This window comes from Triturus cristatus, chromosome 10, assembly GCF_964204655.1.
Source record: "Triturus cristatus chromosome 10, aTriCri1.1, whole genome shotgun sequence".
Classification (NCBI taxonomy): domain Eukaryota; kingdom Metazoa; phylum Chordata; class Amphibia; order Caudata; family Salamandridae; genus Triturus; species Triturus cristatus.
In genome coordinates, this window is record NC_140593.1 from 413,914,394 (window position 1) to 413,935,204 (window position 20,811).

General features: G+C 44.8%; 1 protein-coding gene across 1 annotated transcript in view; it reads left to right on the top strand.

The window, feature by feature from the left end:
* Nucleotides 1–20,811, top strand: part of PDSS1 (decaprenyl diphosphate synthase subunit 1) — a 321,226-nt gene that overhangs the window by 93,611 nt on the left and 206,804 nt on the right. The window contains exon 5 of the mRNA XM_085631745.1: nucleotides 13,970–14,111. Coding sequence (XP_085487871.1) covers nucleotides 13,970–14,111 — 142 coding nt within the window. The remainder of the gene's footprint in view (nucleotides 1–13,969; nucleotides 14,112–20,811) is intronic.

Sequence of the window (20,811 nt, forward strand, 5' to 3'; positions counted from 1 at the left end):
GCTGCAATGATGTCTGGTATGCCTAATGCTGATTTTCTTTGTCCCGGGAAAACACAGATCACCCATGGGCTTCATGACATAGTCCTGTCTCGCGGATTGTGGCCTTTTTGGACCGGGAGGGCGGTCAAAGCACTACCCCCATAGTGGTGAAAGGCTATTGCCTTTTCTTGGAGCTAAGCAGCATGAGTGAAGTGGTGACAGCATACTGTGTAGTTTTCAGTAGGAGTGAAATGGCCTCTTTACCTACTTTACTGATGTGGATTAATGCTTTTCTGTGAGCTGGGTGGGATGCACTGGTGAAAAGGTAAGCTAGGCTCTTCAGTACACTTCAAAGGGTGCTCTTTGATTCGAGGTTGGGGAGGGAGGTCCTGGACACATCCCAGGAAGGAGATAGGGCTGATAAGAGAATCCTAAAGAGAGCTGGGGGCTTTGGGGTAACCTTTTGATTCACATATCACTGTGGCTGACATCCAGGTGTGAACCTCTAGTCACTCCCATGGCATGTGTTGTGGGGCTATCAGATTTTGACTCGCTTCAGCTGTGACAGACTGCTTTTTGGAGGAAAGACTGGGCAGAGTAGAAGGCTCTTCAGAAGGATGCAGACCCCCAAGATAAACTTCAAACACTCAGATTCTAAATCACATTTTGTGTCTGAAAATTGATTTAATGGAAAGTGGGCTTAAAGACCACAAATTTGTCAACTGTGCAGCAGTAAGCCGGGCTGTGCAAGGAGGATAAGCTCTGCAAGACTTGAGCCTGTGGCCAGGACTTAGGAGGGGTGTGGGGGTACAGGCCTGCCAGTCTCCCAGCTGGATGAAGAGACCTCACTAAGTGAATCCAAGACTGCCGGCAACTGGAGCACCAGTGCCTGTTTGCCTGAGAGTACCATCGTGCCCTGTGACGAAGGGGAGAGCATTGGAGGGAGCAAAGTTCAGTAGGGGATCCTTGGGACTGACCAATGGTGGTGGGTCCGAAGCAAGTATAACTTCAGAAAGACCCGGGACTCCAATAACTGCCCTACTAGGAAATAAAAATGTTTCCTGAAGGACATTTAGGTCAGTTGCCCAAAGTAGCATACGTTCAGTGGAGAAGACCTCCAGGATATGCTGTGAGGGTACACACAGATTAAAAGCCTTGGAATGGATTTTACAGTTACTAGCTGACTGAATCGCCCTCAAGGACTTTAGGGTATGAACAGAAGGTAGCAAAAAAGAAACCTGAACCCAGAGCTGTTCAGATAGAACTCATGAACTCAAGAAAGGCTTTAAAAACACTATTTCACCAAAAATGAATAAGACTTCGAAACTGAATGAAGTTTCAAAATCAGAAAAAAAGAAGTCTTGAGTGGAAGTGTTGGTGGTGAACTACCACAACTTTCTGGTCCTTGTGCAAGACCTGTAAAATTATTCCAGGAACCCCCGAAATAAATAGAGAATGATCATGCCCGCAGGGTGTAAGGTTACATGGGGACAAAGGACAAGCAGCCTACAGAAGTGCATGCAAGACTTCTTTCATTTTCTGTCAATCAAAACATCTTGGGTTCAACCTGCATCATACTTAAGATCGACACTTGAGAATTTGGAATCCGGCTGTTACCTTCTGTAGGACTTTATGACTGTCCAGCAAAAACAAGTTCCTAGACTAGTTGCCAACTCTCTACAAGTTATTTATTAATCAAGGGGTTTGCCCCTTTTACCTACACTTTACAAGAAAGGACCTACATCTCCTTCCCACTGCCTCAGAGGTACCACTGAGGCCTAACCGTGTTCCTGAAAAAAGAAGAAAAATCTGATTTGTCTTCTCAAAATAAGAAGGGACTTATGAGGTGAATGAAGAGTTGGAAAAGTAGGTAAAGGAACAGTGGGAGTATCGAAGATGGATGCATAGTGTGAGAATGGTCCTTTTGCTTATTGACTATATTAATTTTGCTTTATTCCAACTGGTTTACTTCCATATTATCTAATTCCTATTATGCAAATATTTTGAGTTTGTTAGAGATGGACACTGGTAGATTCATCTGTACATTTTGCAATACTGATGCAGAGCGTTGGTGCTATTCCCTTCACATTTATGGTAAACTAGACTACCCTCTAGGGGGTGCATTTTTGTCTGCTGATACTATTCATTATAGAAATTCTGTGGAAGAATTACATTGGGAACAATTTTTGGAAAGAGGGAAGATTAATGCTACAAATGTTCACTCTATACTCCAATGTATTAAAGGAGAAAAGGAAGAGTTCCCCCTCAGCCCTTTTTGGGGGCACTAAATAGCCCTCCATACAAAACCCAGAATCCTGATTCATTCAGTCCATTTTATATCTTCAATTGTGGCTTCTCTAACTTTTATCAACTTTAACAGTTGACAATTGGCTGTCGCCATCTTACACCTTTTTTGCTACTCTTTGACATATTTCAAGTGGAAGAGAGGTTCATGTCAATTAATAACTATATTTGGAGCACTCATGCTAAAGTACACTCGTAAAGTAACAAAGTAAACCACTTCATCAGTCTACTGTAGTGTAAAGTTATGCACCTGGGCTAGTAGGAAATCACATTAGAGCAGTGGCATAGCACTCCATCAAGCAAACAGTGTAGTTTCCATTTACAATCTATTCTTGAGGGCCTTATTTACATGTCAGCAAAATTCCTCTTAGGAGTATACGGAGGTGGTTATCTTTTCGATTGGCGATAGAAGACGTGTAACCTTGTGCGTCCAGTGACATACAGCAGTGACTCTTAGGTTATGTGCATGATAAGTTCTGCTTCGTTCAAAATACAACAAGGTCATTAACTAGTCTCATAGTATCAGTTTTCATGGTACACACATGTGAAGGCTGAGGCAGCGAGAGAAGTAATATTCATGTGCAGGTTTGGAACTGGGCCTCTGGTTCTTACTGATGATGCTTCTGTTTGATTCCTAAAAAGGCAGTTGAGTCTCAAACTAAGTTTTAGGTCAGAATTCTCTGTTATATTATTTCTGTCTTCCCCTAGAATTATGCCCCACTTCCTGGGAATTACACCTCCCCAGTTCTGTTGCTAGCTTCCTTTGTAGTAGAAACTGCTTGACCTCTCCTTACTCCTTTCCTTAAATCTGGTACTGCAGATTCTGGAATCGGAAATTAACTTGTAGAATAGAGGAGATGTACTGTCACTTTCCACATGTTTGAAAGAGAAAGTGGTCAAAAAAACTACAAACATTTTCTTTCCTACAGTCTGTCTAATGCTCCTGGGTTAGGAATAGAAATGAACCCCAAGGCTTCCTATTGCAAGCACCCACAGACCACTGTTTCAGTGTACTTTTTGAAGTTGAGTGGTCAGCATCGTAGAACTAAAGGCTGAGTTTCTCACCATAAAATCTTTGCTTCTCTCTCATCAACTGAACATGGTTGCAGCTTACACTGACAAAACCCAGCTCTTTCTAACTGAAGGAGCTACAGGGCACAGCTTCCTTTCTTCATATAGTTTGGCTGTAGTAATCTGTTTCTAAGCCAGAAGCTGCATTCCATCCTAGTAGAGAATCAGGAGTGGTTGCCGACAGAGTTGGCAGACTCCGCCATGCCAAATAACATTAGCAACTGAACAATTTAGATGTTGCTGTAGTTCTTCAGAATTTGGAGTTTCCAGTTTGCCATCAAGCTCAATTCACTGTTTTCAAAAGTTTATCATCCTATATTAAGAAAACATATATTAAAAATTTAGAACACAGCATTATTAATCAAGTACTATTTGAAAGAAACGCATTAGTTAGATTCCTTACCTTAGAATAGAATATCCCCAGGCGTCCGGCTCGATCCGGAAACATTTTTCGTCAGCAATTCCCTTGCGCATCGCTAGGCGTCGTCTGCGGCTCTGCGTCTGTCGTCGGCGTCGTGATCGCTGGGATGACATCGGAGTACTTAGACGCCGCCCTCGCGCGCTGTGGTCAGTTCTTTGTCCGCGCCAGTAAGTGCAGATCCGGGAAGAGCATACCCTTTAGCCACTTTTTGACTAAACTTTTTGAACTTTTTTGGTTCCTATTTCGAGTCGACGTCGACTCCTGGTGCCGGTAGGGATCCCCGGGTTCAAGCCGTGTGACGCCTGTCACCGCCCAATGTCGGTCACGGACCACCACCGCCGGTGTCTCTACTGCCTTGGGGCCGACCATGATGCCGAGTTGTGCCTCGACTGCCGGGCCTAGACCTCGAAGCTGCTCGAGAGCCGGCAGTCTGCTCCGCGCCGCTCAAGGTCTTGGTCGAGGAGGAGGTCGAGGGACCGGTCGCGGAGCCGCATCCATCACCGCTCGTCGGGGTCGAAGCCCTCGCAGTCCGGTAAGTCGAGGCACAGTAAGAAGTTGAAGAGGCGACATCGCTCTTCCAACTCCCCTCGCCGGTCGTGTGACTCGGCTGAGGGTTCGGGTGGCACCACCCGCGCGGCTCTGTCAGAGCTGCAAGAGTCGCATCCAGCCCCATACCCTCCGGTCCCTGGGCCCGATGCGACTCCGGAGATCAGAGATTCCCTCGTGGCCATGAGGACTCTCACTCCGCCGTCTAGGCCTGCCGGCGCGCCTTCGGGGCCCGCAAGTCCGACTGGGAGGCCTAGCGAGCCGGTGGCTCCGGCCCCGGCGCCGACTTTGGTCCCGACGCCACAGGCCCCCGTGGGATCCAGGCCTGGATACCGGTCGACGCCGGTTGACCTTACGACCCCTCTGCCAGTGCCGACCCCTCCGGTGCTGCCCCCGGCGCTGTTTTCGGACGACGTCGTCCCCAGGTTTAGTCCCGGTCTGCGCCCGGCATCGGAGCGTCGCCACCCAGCGCCGTATCTGGCGCCGATGGATGACAGATTCATCTACCGCCCGGCTCCGACCTTTCCACCTGTCTACCAGGAGTCGGATGACGGGGATGACTGGGAGGGGTCTGAGGACCCTCTGGCACAGCAGAGCCAATTATCTCTGGACTGGGCAGAAGAGCTGGGGGATGCCAGTGGTCTTAACACCTCCCCTGACACTGTCTTCATTTCTCCTCCCTCCGTGGCTACGGAGGAGGGTGCTACCTATTCTGTGGTGCTGCGCAGGGCTGCCGAAGCCCTTCAGCTGGAGCTCCCTGCAGTGGCCGTGAGGACTAACCTCCTCACTGAAGTGCTTCAACCGCCAGTAAGCTCCTCGGATCCTCTGCTGCAGTTCAATGAAGCACTGACGGACGTTCTGATGGGCACCTGGTCCAAGCCCTCCACAGCGCCTCCTGTGGACCGGAACGTGGCCCGGCGCCACCGCCCTGCACCGGGCGACCCCAGCTTTCTGTCGGTGCACCCCACACCTGAGAGCCTGGTTATCCAGGCCTCTACCTCCCAGACCGCCTTCCCGTCCGCTCCCCCGGATCAGGAATCCAAAAGGTTGGAGCAGTTTGGGAAGAAACTGTTCTCCTCCCTTAGTTTGGGGTTGCGGTCTATCAACACCGCGTTCCTTTTGGACCGTTACACCCATTCCTTGTGGGATACGGTGGCGGTCGTGCTGCCCCAGTGTCCAGAGGAGGCCTGGACCCCGCTCGCCCAGGCTCTTGCCGAAGGGCGGGATGCGGCACGGTACTCAATACGATGTGGGCTTGACACAATGGACTCGCTAGGTAGGGCAGTTGCGACCACGGTGGCGATTCGTTGCCACGCCTGGCTGAGATCCACGAATTTCTACGGGGATGTCCAGAGCACCCTCATGGACAAGCCCTTCAATGACCGTCGCCTCTTTGGCGACAAAACGGATAGTGCGCTGGAGCGCTTTGAGGACTCCAGGGCTACGGCCAAGTCCTTGGGACTCTCGGCCCGTACCCGCAAACTTCGGCTTTTCGGCCCTTTCGTGGCCAAGGAAGGGGCGTCCCCACACATCAGTCTAGCTACAGGCCGCAGAACCAGCCTCAACGCGGTCGCGGACGTGGATTCCGCCGAGGCGGAGCAGGGTGACAGACCCGGTCAGCCCACACCTGCCCCAGCAGCATCCGCCTCAAAACCCTCCTAGTCCAAGCGTCCCTCCACTAAAACGGTATACACCTGCCGGTGGAACAAATTTGTGGCATGGTGCACAGCAAAGACTGTGGATCCCCTTTCCGCCCCTCTTTCTGAGGTTCTCCTCTTTCTTCTTTCCCTGGCCCAGCAGATCTCTGCGCTGGGCACCCTCAAGGGTTATCTTTCAGCTATTTCTGCCTTCTTGCGGCTTCCTGATCAGCCTTCTCTTTTCAAATCCCCTGTTGTTGCTCGATTCTTTAAGGGCATTACTCATTTGTTTCCTCCTGTCCCTTTCGTAATGCCTCAGTGGGATTTGAACCTGGTGTTAACCTATCTGATGTGCGCTCCCTTTGAGCCACTTCATAATTGTCCTCTTCGTTTTCTGACTCTTAAGACTGCTTTCCTGGTTGCCATCACCTCCGCTAGACGGGTGAGTGAGCTCCAGGCTCTTTCTTCTAAGCCTCTGTTCCTTTCTGTCCATCCGGACAAGGTTGTTCTCAGGACTCGTCTTTCCTTTCTCCCTAAGGTGGTAACTGCCTTTCACATCGGCCAGTCTGTTACACTGCCCACCTTCTTTCCGACTCCGCATCCCTCAAAAGAGGAAGAGAGGCTCCACCGTTTGGACCCAAAACAGGCGCTGTTCTTCTATCTGGACTGCACGAAACCGTTCCGGGTGGACGACCAACTCTTTGTTGGCTGTGTGGGTGCTAAGAAGGGACGGGCGGTGCACAAGCGAACCATCTCTTGGTGGGTCGTTTTGTGCATTAAGGCCTGTTATTCCTTGGCTAAGAAGGAACCTCCTGTGGGGCTGAGGGCCCATTCCACTCGGGCCACAGTGGCTACTACTGCCCTGGGACGGGGAGTCCCTCTGCAGGACATTTGTCAGGCAGCAACGTTGGCCTCGCTGCACACGTTTGCCAAGCATTACTGCCTGGACAGCCAAGTCCGGAGAGACGGCTTCTTTGGCCGTTCCATTCTCCAGGACTTCCTGGTGTGATCTTGGTTCGCAGACCCACCACCGGGGTTGGTATTGCTGGGGTATCTATTCTAAGGTAAGGAATCTAACTTACGTGTTTCTTTCAGATGAACAAGTTACTTACCTTCGGTAACGATATATCTGTAAGAAACATTAGTTAGATTCCTTACCGCCCCACCCATCCTCCCCGTTCTGCGAACTGATATCTAGAGTTAAGGCCATCCCTTTCAGGGCCCAGATTCATGGCACCAATGTCGGTCTCTTGCATGGCTCTGCGTTCCTGGCACGGAAAGCTATGTACAAGAACGGACGTCAGCACGCGAGGGCGACATCTAAGTACTCCGACGTCATCCCGACGACGGACGCGGAGCCGCAGACGACGCCTAGCGACGCGCAAGGGTATTGCTGACGAAAAACCTTTCCGGATCCAGCCTGGGGATATTCTATTCTAAGGTAAGGAATCTAACTAACTAATGTTTCTTACAGATATATCGTTACCGAAGGTAAGTAACTTGTTCGTTAGCAGCATGCTCACAAGTTTGCCAAATACATTGCATTACAAAGGTAGACATGTTCTTAATTCCTTAGAACCAATACGTAGGGATCTCTCCATTTTCCTCAATTTTGTATTTGGGGACATTAAAGAAAGCCCTTCTCAATACTTGTTCGAAAAATAGTTTTTGTTCTATTTCCCTTTCACTCCTCTTTGGCGACTCCAATTCCCACCCTCTATGTATTGGCCCACCACCTACTTCAGGTCCAATTTTCTGGACTAGGGAAATCTTTTGAACCTTCCATGGAGTCTCCTTTGCTGCATTACAGAAGGAAAACAAACATTGCCTCTATCTTCCATTGCTGAGTTAGAAATTTCTCAGCTTCCTTTGGAGCTTGTTGGATTCACTCTCATGTCTGTAACTAAAGTGTCAGTCAGTGGGACACAGATGACCGAAAAGGAATACTAGGTTGCTATGATATGACTGCCCCTCCTTTACAATAATTTCTGGGTGCAAAGTGGGCAACTCGTTAAGCCGAACCCCCCTCGCCCCCAGCTTTTGAATTTCTCTTTTAGGGATGGAAAATTGCTGAACTTGAAACTAAACCACCAAATGAACAATGGTCCCACGTAAGTTAAGAAAATTGAGGTTTGACACCTGAATCTTGTGAATCATGGGCATCTCTTATGAAGTCATGCACAGTGTCCCAGTGGACACCCAACTTTCATATGCACATGAGTCTTGTATGCACGTACATGTAAGTTGGACAAGTGGCCTCTGTTATGTATGACTGTACTAATTTTTAGGATACATTTGTGTATTTAAGGGGGGAAAAACTGCTGCAGAAATGGCATGCAGAGTGTAACAAATCTTTGAGTAAGTCGAAGAGAAGAACACAAGAAATCTAAGTGGAACTCAACCCCTTCATGCCACTCGCACTCTTTGAGAAGGCGTGGGAGCAGTGCCACACATCTCGACCTTTCTCCCGAAGTCATTCGACTTTGGAGCAGATCCTACAACTGGTTCTGATTCAAACAGGGTATCCAGGGCTGTCTGCCACAGCTATGCAGATCAAAGAGTTCTTGACGCCATGCTCTGCCTGTTTGGGTCCTTGCCTACTCCCTCTGGCGCACCCTCCTTCCGGTGCTCCGGCTGTTCAGGTCCTTACTGACTCCCTGTGGCACACCTGTGGGCCTCATGGAGCCAAGAGTTCCACCTGGTTTACGGCTACTGGGTTCTCCCTCAGAGCCCATAACTGAACCGCCTCTGACTCCACACCATCCAAACCTGTTCCTGGCACATCGACGTCGATGCCAGAAGATGAGGCCCCAATTGTCCTCTCTGGTGTCGAGTAAGCACTGTTTCAACCTCTAGCAGAGTAGCGCCTTGAGGTCCAATTCCTTCACTTGATCTGCCTCTACAACAACAAAAGAGATCCTGCATTCCCTGTTTGACACGGATTAAGATCCGATTATGATGCGGGTGATGAGATTGGCCAACCTTATCAGAAAGATAATTGGTATGATAACGTGCAGGAGTCTAGTGGCCTTGATATCTTCCCTGAGTCAGGACTCTTCTCACCCACAGGACCTGCCACTAAAGAGGGTGCTTCTTATGCCATGGTTATGCTTGGGGGTTGGGGGCGCCGAAGTCATTGACCTCCAGCACTCCACCTTGAAGGTCAAGACCTATGTACTTATGGAGGCTCTTAAACCAAGGCAGAAATCTACTGAGCCAACTTACGATTTATCAAGGCCATTATGAATACTTTGCTGGGGGCATAGGAGAAACCTTGCTTTGGCCACCTTGTCAATGCCAAATTGCCTGCTTGCCCCAGGCTACCCTGCAGTTTTGTCTCTGCGCCCCTCATCTGAAAGCTTGGTGGTGCAGGCGTCTGCAAGGCTAACCCCAAAACATTTCCGACTGCTCCCCTAGTAGGGAGTCAAAATGGGTGGAGACGTCCGGGAAGAGGGTTTTCTGATCTTCCAGCTTGGTGCACAGGTCAGTGAATGCCCTTTGGGACTCAGTGGCTCAGGTCCTCTAAGGTGTCCCTGACAATTTCCGACTATTCCTCGTCATGGTCATATAGGACTGTTGCGACGCAGCCAAGTCCACAATTCATTGTGGCTTGGACACTGATTCCATCAGGCGGTCAATTTGCACCAGTGTCTCCATTGTCACCATGCTTGACTGCGGTCCACCATTTTTTCAGGTGATGATAAGTCACCAGTCATGGACATGCCGTTCAGCAGGACTTGCCTGTTTGTGGAAAAGGGAGACTCCACTCTTGACAAGTTCAAGGAAAGCGAAGTCAAAGCACAATCCTTAGGCTTATCTGCCTCACTTTGCTAGTCACATTAGCCCTACAGTTCCTTTCGTGGCTTCATCAAAGGTACCCCATTACAAGGCTGGTCAGAAGAAAACCATCTGCTGCTGGATCGTACTCTACATTAACATGTGCTATGCGCTGGCTAATAAGCGGTTCCAGAGGACTGCTTGTTCATTCTGCATGCTCCTTCTGCTAGAGCTGCTGCCACTGTTGGCACGCTGAATCCCTGTCCTAGACATTTGCCACACAGCTATGTGGGTGTCCCTCCAAACGTTCACTAAGCACTTTTCTCTAGATAGTCTGGTTCACAGAGAAGGGCATTTCGACCACTCTGTGCTGTAGGCCTTGCTGGTTTGAGTCCGTCCACAGATCCACCTCCAAATAGTTACTGCTTTGGTATCAATGTAAAAGGTGAGGAATCTTTCTCAAGAAATCTCTATAAGAAGAGCGTTAATTACATTCCGTAACCCTGTTTCTGCTAGAGAATATCTAGCTGCATAATTACTCAACGACCCTCCAATACTCATTTGCTTTTGAGGGCTCTGTGTTTTGGGGTTGATGACAGTCTTGAAACAACTGACATCCGCGTGCGGAAGTAGCTCCTATATAGGCTCTGCCCATCATTTCCAATGCGGATTGGCGTCAGTGTGGAGACGCACTGCACCACCTACTGGCATGCAGAGGTACTGCTGATAATTTTCCAGATCCATTCTGATGCCTGGGGAATATTCAAAAGGCAAGGAATCTGCGGCTAAATAGCATACATGGCAACATTTTAAAAAAGGAAAGTGGGAAATCAAAAAAATAGCCGGGAGAATGTATTTTTCTCTATTGACTTCTATTGAGGGTTGAAACGGGTCTCTTGGCATATATGTGACTTGCAAGTGTGCTGATGCAGAATCGTATAACTGAAATGCAAACTTTAGTTTTTTCCCCTACCTGTCAGGAGCACAGAGAAAGCGCTATGGCAGGCAGAGAGAGTGACAAAAATGTACTGCGCTTGTCTGCAGGAGAAGGTTACTGGCAGTGCATATTCCAAATCACACAAGACCAGTCCCTGTCGGCTGAAGCCCACAGAGGAATTGGGTTTTTGGATGCATGAATCAGGAGGTGGGAGACTCTCCTTGAAATCGGTAGTCTCCCGTCTGAATCGGGAGGGTTGACCTGTATGAAATAGTCTCTTCTAGAAAATGTGTATCCGTAGGTAAGTAACTTGTTTTTTGCAGCTATAACCATATGTATAAAAACTGTGACCCAATGGGCATAAAAAGGGGAAAAAGAAAGTGGATAGACAACCAAATGAGTTCAAAGGCAACCAAATAGAAAAATACCTACAGATAAGCTCCCTGAAGCGGTATCCCTCAGGCCCTGCTACCCCTAGATGCAGAGACCCAAGTACTAATACATGAGCAAAGAAAGCTGTATATGGGGCTTTGGTATACTTCCAGGAAATGCTTTTGCAAATCTATACCTTTGTGCTAATGTGTAATGGTTTCCATTGTGTTGCACTGTGAGCATAACCTGCAGCACAACAGAGACAGAAAGACCCCTAGCCACCATGTCTCCCTTCATGACAAGTGTCAGAATAAACGTCTAAAGAAAAAAAAAGCAAACCCTGCCAAACATCGCATACATTTTACAGACCTCTGCACTTTGTCTCTGCAGATTTGAGGAAGCGAATCCTAAGGTTGCTAGAACTGTCCCACCAGCTGCATTGCTCGCTGAGTTGCCTCCTCGTGACTTCGGAAGGAGGCATTGGGCATGCTTCCCTATAGGCTGTTGACTGAACCTGCGTCTGTAAAAGGCCTTTTAGCACTTTCTCCACTCCATCCAACAGCAAGAGGCAAAGTCACACCAACACTTAAGAATCATCCCTTTCTGAAGGGTGTCTAGAGGCTCCTGGTGCGGTGTCCTGCTTTAAAATACAGTCCACAGTACTGGTCTTGAAATTTGGCAGATCTGTGGTCATAGAGACGATCTCTGTGAAATGAGACTCCAAATTAGCCATCCGGCTTGCTGTCCCCTCCACACTTTTCACTCTTCTCTGTGAGTACATTCAGCAAATGCTGCACTGACTCATTAACTTTCTGAATTTTTATGTCCCATATCTGTGTGGAGCGTGTTGGCTGATTTCAATTAGGTACTTTCGCTCCAGTTTGTCAGAGAAGACCACCATGGCTATTTCTCCAAGGTGACTCCTGTTCACAGCATTCCGGGGAGTAAATAATTATTGACTCTTCATCTCCCATGTTGCTTTTCTTAGTCTGTGGTTTTGCACTGTAATATGTTGCCGATGCTTGTGTTCACTGGTTCCCTCTGTTAGCCCTCTGCATTTAGGGGCACGGTAGTCTTGGCAAATTCTTCAGGTTCATGGAGACATATACTGTCCTATTGATGTTTCAAGAAAGCACTCCCTCTGACTCTTCGGGCACCAAATAGGTCTTTCTTGGCTCCCTTCTGCCAGCTGCTCGCCTCTGTGGGAGACCATAGATATCTGCTGCTGCCCTGGTTAAGCTGTGGCATTATGGTAGATTGCTCCTCCCTGTCGTCTCTGGCTGCACAAATGTTCTGGTACTTTCCCATGTCCAAGTTACTGAGATGGGGGACAAGCAGGATCACTACCACTGAACCCAAGAGATCTGGACACCCCTCCACACTTTACCACAGTTAGGCCACTATTGCATAGCTCTGTCCTGAGCTGTGGATGCTCTCACCAGGGTACATTCCCTTCACCTGCTGATTATCTGATCTGGCGATTACAGTGTTGTATCTGGGCAGCACCATAGGTAGGTGAAAGGGGATCTGGGCCAACGCTCTAAAGCGGTGCAGTTATCTTGGGCTCCGTCCATCCACACCCTCAGCCTGTTTTTTTGTTGTTGTAAAGTCACTAGACCGCCTCACCATAGAATTTCTTGGCAAAATTAATCTGCCTTTGTAATATTATTCAGCTGCCAACACCACCATTCACCTTATGGCCTGGCATGAGAGGTCAGTGGCCACCATAACTTGGGTGGAGATGCTCTTTGAAAGTATAATGCTTTCACCACAGCAAGGCTGTCGAAGATCTGGTTTTAAAGATGAAGCATCTCCAGTGAACATTTGATTATTGCTCTCTACTCAGAGGAAAATAGGGCAGTTAAAAGTAAAATTAACCAATTTAGCATAACTGTTAAAAGCCACCCAAGGTTTCTAGGCTCCAGCGTGCAACACAAGCCACTTGTTGAAGTGGATGAAGAGCCTGGTGTCCTAGTTCTGCAGAAAATACATTAACAAAAGTAAGACTTAAAGAAGGGAGTCATTCATAGATTCAGCCATACGAAGTTGTCATATGTTTTTGACAAAGATTTGATGATGATTGACCTGCAACTCTAAAGTTCAAGTTTACTATTAAATCTTTTTTTAATAATAAGTCCCTAAGAAAACCTTCACCTATAATCTGTTGACAGCGTGCTGGACTTCATTTCAAAAGCTAAGACGTTTTGAGAATGCCAAACAAAAAACATAAAAAGAATAAAATACTTTGTACATCTGTTGTTGAACTCCCTTGCTTTCACAGTACTCTGCACTTGATTAGATACAGGATTTGTATGCAGCGACTCTAATAGCCCGTACCTGATGCCATCAGGACTTCAGCAGAACATGATTCATTTGCTTAAAGAAATGTGAACTCTAGAACCCTCGTCTACACTTACCTTTTTATCAGTTGTAATTCTATAGAAAAATGCTTTTTAAGGGCAGTACTGCAATTTAGTAATTCTGCTGCTATTAGTCTTGTCATTTATTCAGTTTGACTTTATAGAATTCATTTAAAATTAATTATTTTTGCAACATGTCAAAGCATAGGTAGGCAGGAAGGTATATTCTCAAATGACCGATTTGTTCATGAGCTGAGTCCACTAGGATATTCTGGAGTTCCAAATGGATATTCCTGAAATAAATATACACAGTGCATATGAATGGGATCTATTTGCATATTAATGGATTATATGGAAAAAGCTGTCTTGATGTGCCTCTCTCAAGACCCTCAGATCATCCTTGAGCACCAGTTAGTGGCTGTGAGCTAATAGTTTTGTTCTGTAAATGAAATAGATTTAATTCGATGTTGGCATAGTCAACAGTGTCAACCTGGTTATTGAGTTTGATGCTCTTTATGGATTTTGGAGTAACATTAATCCACACTATAGGTGTCTCTCACTCCAGGGAGGTACTTGCAAGCCAGAGATCTGTTGCTCTGGTTATAGAGATGATCCACACCGCAAGCCTAGTCCATGATGATGTGATTGACGGCTCTGATTCCAGAAGAGGAAAGAACACAGTCAATCACTTGTGGGGTGAAAAAAAGGTAAGCTCTGTGTGTAAAGCGTGATTGTGTTGTTTTCACTACAAATCCAACAGTTGAGACCTCTGCAAATTCTACACTATGCAAATAAATCCCGCTCACACCACCTTTATTTAAAAAAATATATATTTTGAAGGTACTGGTTTTGAACTTGCATTGCTAATAAGTGAGTCACACATTAAAAAAAAAACAGAAGACTGAGAATAAATAAGTAATCCAACAATGACTTGTTCTGATTTCAACTGCAAAAAAGTAGTTTAAATTATTTTCAAATCTATTAGGGGTGTGCAGAAATTGTAACTGTGGTCATTACCAATTTTGTGAAGTATACAAAAAAAAGAAAAGAACAAAAAAAAAGGTGAGTACCACTAACCCCCCAAAAAATAGGTGCTTTTAAATATCATCTGAAAGCAATGTTTTAGGAAAGTGACAATCATCGCAACTTTACAAAATGTTCAACAGAACGTTGCTGGTAATTTTATAAGTTCTTTCATCCCTAATTGCAATCTTACACAAGGCTTTCATGTTGAACATGTAAAATGATTGTATTCTGTTTCATGAAAAATTTAGATGTTCTGTGGAGAGTAGCATAAAAACATAATTGGGTATTAGCAGTGTCTTGAATCTCATGTTAAAAATTTTAAATGAGAAACAACCAAATTCCACGAAATCTTGTCCCACTGGTTTATATTTTTTTATTATAACTGAATTCTTATATAAAAAGGAAGGCTTATCCATGGCAAGGTTGAAGCTTAAAGCCAAATGGAATCCAATGACTTAAAACCAGGTACAGAATGGGCAAATTTCATATGTTAAGGGGTTTTCATCATCCATTCTATTCTTTGCTTTTCTTCCAATAGAATGAAGGTTCTGTAGCAGAAAATAGTAGAACAGCTCCAAAACTCAGCCCATGGAAATTTTGACTTCTCCAGGGAAAGGCCATGTTATCCAAATCAGATTATTTTCGGAGTACTTGGACTAGTATATGTGGGAGAGGGATTAATGTGATCTTCTGTAATGTCGGTGTAGGGTTTGATACTCTTCCATTAGGAAGTAATGCATCTTGGGGAGCCATTCTGATGAAAGATTGGCAACAAAGAGTCCCCATTAATAGAAGGTATAAATAGCAGGAATAATGTTGCACAATCGCACCTATAATTGTGGCGCTTGGCTGCATGTCCAACCTAACCTGTAAAAGTGCCAAAGGAGGAAGCTATTCTGCTCTATTAGACTAACATGCCTTCGATGGGTGGCACATTAGGGCTGTTTTGCCAATCTTATCACACACCTCTGCCTTATTTCTTTTATTAGGTGGTACTACAAAAGTCAAGTAAATTGGCAACATTACCACATCCTAGGTAACAGATGCCTAATTAGCTACATCCATCTTCTTTAAGTGCCTAATCAGGTCTACCTGACCAACTGTATCCCAAAGCCATCTAAATACACATATCAACAGTTTGAGGGTCTCCGCATTGACCCAAGTGTACAGAGATTTTAGAAACTTAGATACATCCTCTATCAGAAAAAGTATTTTGTCTGAGCAGTGATTATATTCCTGTAGCAGTCAAAGCTATCCCTTTTCCAAAACTTGTTGTAATGTAGATCCGGAGTGCCTTATTTAGGGTTCATAAAGACTGGATTCCTGCGAGAGATTTGCTGGTAACCACAGACTAGGTCAAATGCTTTTATTTAGATTTATTCTTTGTAAATTTGTTCTGATTTTTCTAAACTCCTGGTGCGGGTGAGGCCTCCTGGACCTACGATAGACACCCATGTTACAGATCATCCAAATCAGGCATATCACTTATTGATCAACCTGAGCTGTTCAATGAGAGATTTTCAAGAAATTACTATATGGAAATGTTTCATACAGTAAATCTAACTGCAAATTGTGTATGGATCTAGCACACCTTGGACATAATCATAAATAAGGGTACCAATATTTCATTAGAAAGATCTTTGTTAGCTGGGGCTGAATTAATTTTGGTATATTTTACAAACTGCTCTCCCTAATATTCTCAAAATAGCTCCGTCAGCCTAGCCAAGGTGCCAACAAACTTGATCATCATGATCGTTTCCAGTTCATTAAGGAGTACAGTTTGCACATCCGTACAGCCCTTACAACATTATTATATAAAGCTGATGTGTTTGTATGAAACCTACCACAAGATAACTGGTGAAAATGGGAAGTTTAAATGACTAAACATTTGTCATAGTAAAGCTGGATTGAGTTGGTTATATTACTAACACAACATTCCTCACCCCCTTCCCCTTATGCCTAGAAGGTCCAAATAAAATGGGCACAGAAGCTACACCCTTTAGATTCCACTACATTTGAAATGATGCATGACTACATGTTATTGGTCATTTTCAGCCAATAAATCAACTTTTTATAATTTGCATTCCAGTCATTGCTGTTAGGGATGTACAAAGTTATGGTAGTGAATTAAAGCATGTATCTGAAGCCAAGTTAGCCCTACAATTCTAATAATCGTATGTACACTAGGATCAAAATAATTTGTGATTATTGTATGCTGGTACAACCAATCGAGTGCCATGGCAAAACGAAGAAACCGGAAATCTAAAACGTCATGTTAACAAACCAAGAAACACTAGTCTTGACATAAATAATATATACACACTACAAAGATGTGAGTGAAGAGGAGGAATATTACAGGCTAGCACAATTGTTTTCTTTTTTTCAGTAGAAAATTGAAAACACTATTTTCATCTTGTTCTTAATGATTAAGTGGAATTGAAATTTCTTATATCAGATATCAACATCCAACATCCTTCAATTAAAAAAACCTCAAGTTTCAATTTGTACTTCTATAAAAAAAAAAATCCAAACGTTTATGAATTTCTATTTGTTCGAAGAGCACAAACAGACTCTTTCTGCATTTCTTTATTCATTTTATCCTTTGATTAGTAAAGGTGTATGCATGTGTATGTCCATGCATCAGATGCATAGTAGAATTCAATTGCACTATACATGGATCCAAGTTGATTATAAATTGCATATTTCATTTATAAACCCCCGCCCCCTAAGTCATATGTCACCAATCGCTGAATGTATCGTTCTGCCACCTGAAACACACTGGTGATGCATTTGAAGACGCTTTGGGGCACAATAACCATTTAGCATAGGAATCTTTACAAATAAATGTAGTGCCACAGAATGATTTGCTTCTAAAATTACTTCTTGTCACATTTTCTGCACAGTATTTAGTCTAACCTCTTGATCCCATTTGTTTAATAACTAGACTAAGCTTTTATCATTGCTAGCCCACTTTAATGTTCTGTACCAATAACCCAGTCCATTAATAGAAGTAGTTAATATTCAATAACTATATCATAGCAGTAACCCATAGTGAAATCTAAATGGGAATTCAAGTAGGACTTAATCTGTTGGAAAGACATCCAATACCATGAGGAATTTTTTTTAATAACCGCACTGTATTAGTTCTCATACGTTACATTTTTGATAAACTCAAAAGCTAGCCGGAACCCCCTCCCCCCGCCCCCCTTCTCTTTCTATTATCCGATTGTCATAATGTCAAAATTTACTCCCAATACAGCCTCTGGGAGTAATAAAAGTAATGAATCGCTGGGGTGTTAAAAAAAATCCCCAAACTTTCTTTTTCCTCCATGTAAGCAATTGCATATTATTATACCTTCTTTTCTTCATAAGAGTTTGACATTTTTAAGAATGCGGGTAAATCAATCAGCGGATTGAGAATATTCCATGAATTATAGAATTAGCTTAGGTAAGGTAAGGCTAACTCTCAATATTCTTTATTAATTTCTAATCTTGATAACTTGGTTGCAGCTGCTTACCTTTCTAAATAAATTTTTGAAAAAGCTGTTTACTTTATGGTTTAAATCTGTTTTATAGGATTTCAATAAATATACTTGAACATTACATATAGCCCACACTTGCATCCACTGGCCAATGGGCTAAAGACAAATAGCAAAAAGTAAAGGCTTGAGAGAACGGAACGTGGGGAATAGAGTACAATTTGTCAAGCAAATTCGGAGCTATGTCGCCAGTGGGGCATCAGTGTTTAATGGGTCTTGTGATGAGTGTGTAAGGCAAAGCATTCCCAAGTACTTCAGACATGTCAATTCCCTAGATTCATGTGATATAAATCGGACACACAGTCCCCATGTTTTGTCAAATATGGGTAATTTCTGCTCTACCACTAGTTTCTCCATGCCCAGGAGGTGCCACAGCCTATGTAGCCAATCTATTTTTGTAGGTATACAGTCCATCCCACACTTAGCCAGAATGACCTGTTTCGTGGCACAAAGGGCCAAAGTGAGAGCTCGCCCCAGAACCGAGCGCAGTTGGTATGTTCGCGCATTTGGGAGGCCCAAAAGTATATAGCTGGGGAGGGGACATCAGTATCGTATGTCATCGAGGTCTGTTATTATCTCCAACCAGAAGGTTTGTATTTTTGGGCAAGACCATAAGATGTGAGTTAAGAGTCCCCTGGTTTCCACATTGTCTCCAGCAATGGCCAACATTGGCAGCCTTCCACTTGGTCAGTCTGGCAGGGTATAATACCAGTAATGAAGGATTTTCAATAGCATTTCTTTCCCTTCAACACGGCAGAGGAGCGAGCCCGGTGTAGGATGTCTGCCCATTCTTAGGGTGAACATCTGCCCATTCTTTGAGTGAATTTGCGCTTATATTCACTCAGTTTTTGTGCCGACGATGTACCCTTGTGTGTCGGTGTATTAAGAAATACATGCATCACTGCTAAATGGTATTTGTCCAAGCTGCCAGTCTGGAGCCATTTCTCGTAGGGTGTGAGCTGCGTTTTGTTTTATGTGATTGTGTAACCCAGTGTTTAATAGTGAGGTATTGGCAGTATGCAGAGGGACTACCTAGCGCAGAGCTTTAATATCATGTTCGCCACAGGGATATTTCCCTCAGCCTGGAAACCGGCCTCTATCCTTCCTCTCTTTAAAGAAAACCTCAATTTAAAGGTTAACGACACTGCCAACTATCGTCCTATTGCCCGACTACCCCTGCCTGCTAAAATCTGTGAGAAGATTATGAACCTGGAACTATCTAAATACATTTTCGACAATCCGCTCCTAGACTCTTCCCAGTATGGTTTTCGACCAGGGCACAGCACAGAGACTGCCCTGGTCAAGGCAACTGAGTAAGTGAGGAAGGCAGTCGATGACAGAGGTTCAGCATTATGATCTTACTAGACTTATCTGCTGCCTTCGATACTGTTGATCATACCTCTCTTATTGACTGTGTAAAGGAAATAGGAGTTACGGGGGTCACACTTGAGCTTCTCTCCTCCTTTCTCAGAGATCGAGATCAAACAGTAATGTTAGGGAACTTAAACTACCCACCCTACTCACTGCCATGTGGAGTCCCCCAGGGGTCTTCCCTCAGCCCCTCACTTTTTAATGTTTATGTAGCTAAACTGGCCCGCTCATAAGAAATTTAAATCTGTAGGTAACCTTATATGCTGATGAATCCCAGCTAATAATTACAGCAACTCATACTGACACATCAGTCCCCCTAAGATGTTGTAACTGCATTATTGTGATCAGTGGCTGGATGAGTGGGTATTGCCTTAAGCTTAACTCAGGAAAAATAGAGATTATGGTGTTTGGCACTCCCTCCCCGTTTTGGTCCACCATGTGGTGGCCTGATAACTTGCCTTAACCACCTCGCCCAGTCACCAAAGTGAAGAATTTGGGAATCCTCATTGATGACAACCTTAATATGAGTGCGCAAAAATCATCAGTTACATCCGCAACTTATTATATCATTAAAATGAGAAAAATTCTTCCTTTTATTCCAGACAGTCAAAGAAAAACTTTAATAATTCTGCGTGTACTTTCCAGACTGGACTATCGTAAGAGTTTTTATCTAACTATTCTAGAAAAACATATGAGGCGACCACAATTAGTCCAAAATGCTGCAGCAAGACTGATTTTGAATGTTCCTAAATTCCATTCCATCAAGCAGGGACTCTGAGCTGCACTGGCTTCCCATGTGCAGCCGGGCCAAGTTTAAAGTCCTCTGCTTGGCCCACAAAGCATTGCATAACTTAGGCCAAGAATTCTTCAGAGCAGCCTTCAAAAGATACAAGCTCAAGAGAGCACTCAGATCGGCCAACGCCAATCTGTTAGCTGTTCCGGCATTCAAAAAGATGCAATGGGTTGGTAGAGGTATAATCCTCAACAATATCAATCTCTGGAACAGCCTCCCACCTCCGCGCTACTCCTTCATAAACAACGTTTAGGAAGGAGATAAAAACCTGGTTATTTAACATCTAAGCTTCTACTCACCGGCCACTTCAGACAGCGCTAAGACACCTTTGGAATTGACACGTTTTAAACATTTCCTAACATAACATACCATACTGTGACTGGATTTGTATGAAGTCTAGGAGCCCGTCCTGATCATATAAGTCACCTATTTTGCAGCCTGCTGTCTGCCATGCAGTAAACGTTGTCCCACTCATGGCGGAAGGGAAGTCTGGATTGTTAAGAATTGGAGACTGTGCTGAAACCTGGGAAGAAAGATTTTTCGTATGCTGCACTTTGTACCATGTGGCTATTGTTACACAAAACACCGGGGAAATGCAAACCCCCATCGGTCTATATTTCCTCGAAAGCCAGGGAATCTTGCAAATCTGGATTTCAGCAATGGCTTGGTCAATGAAGC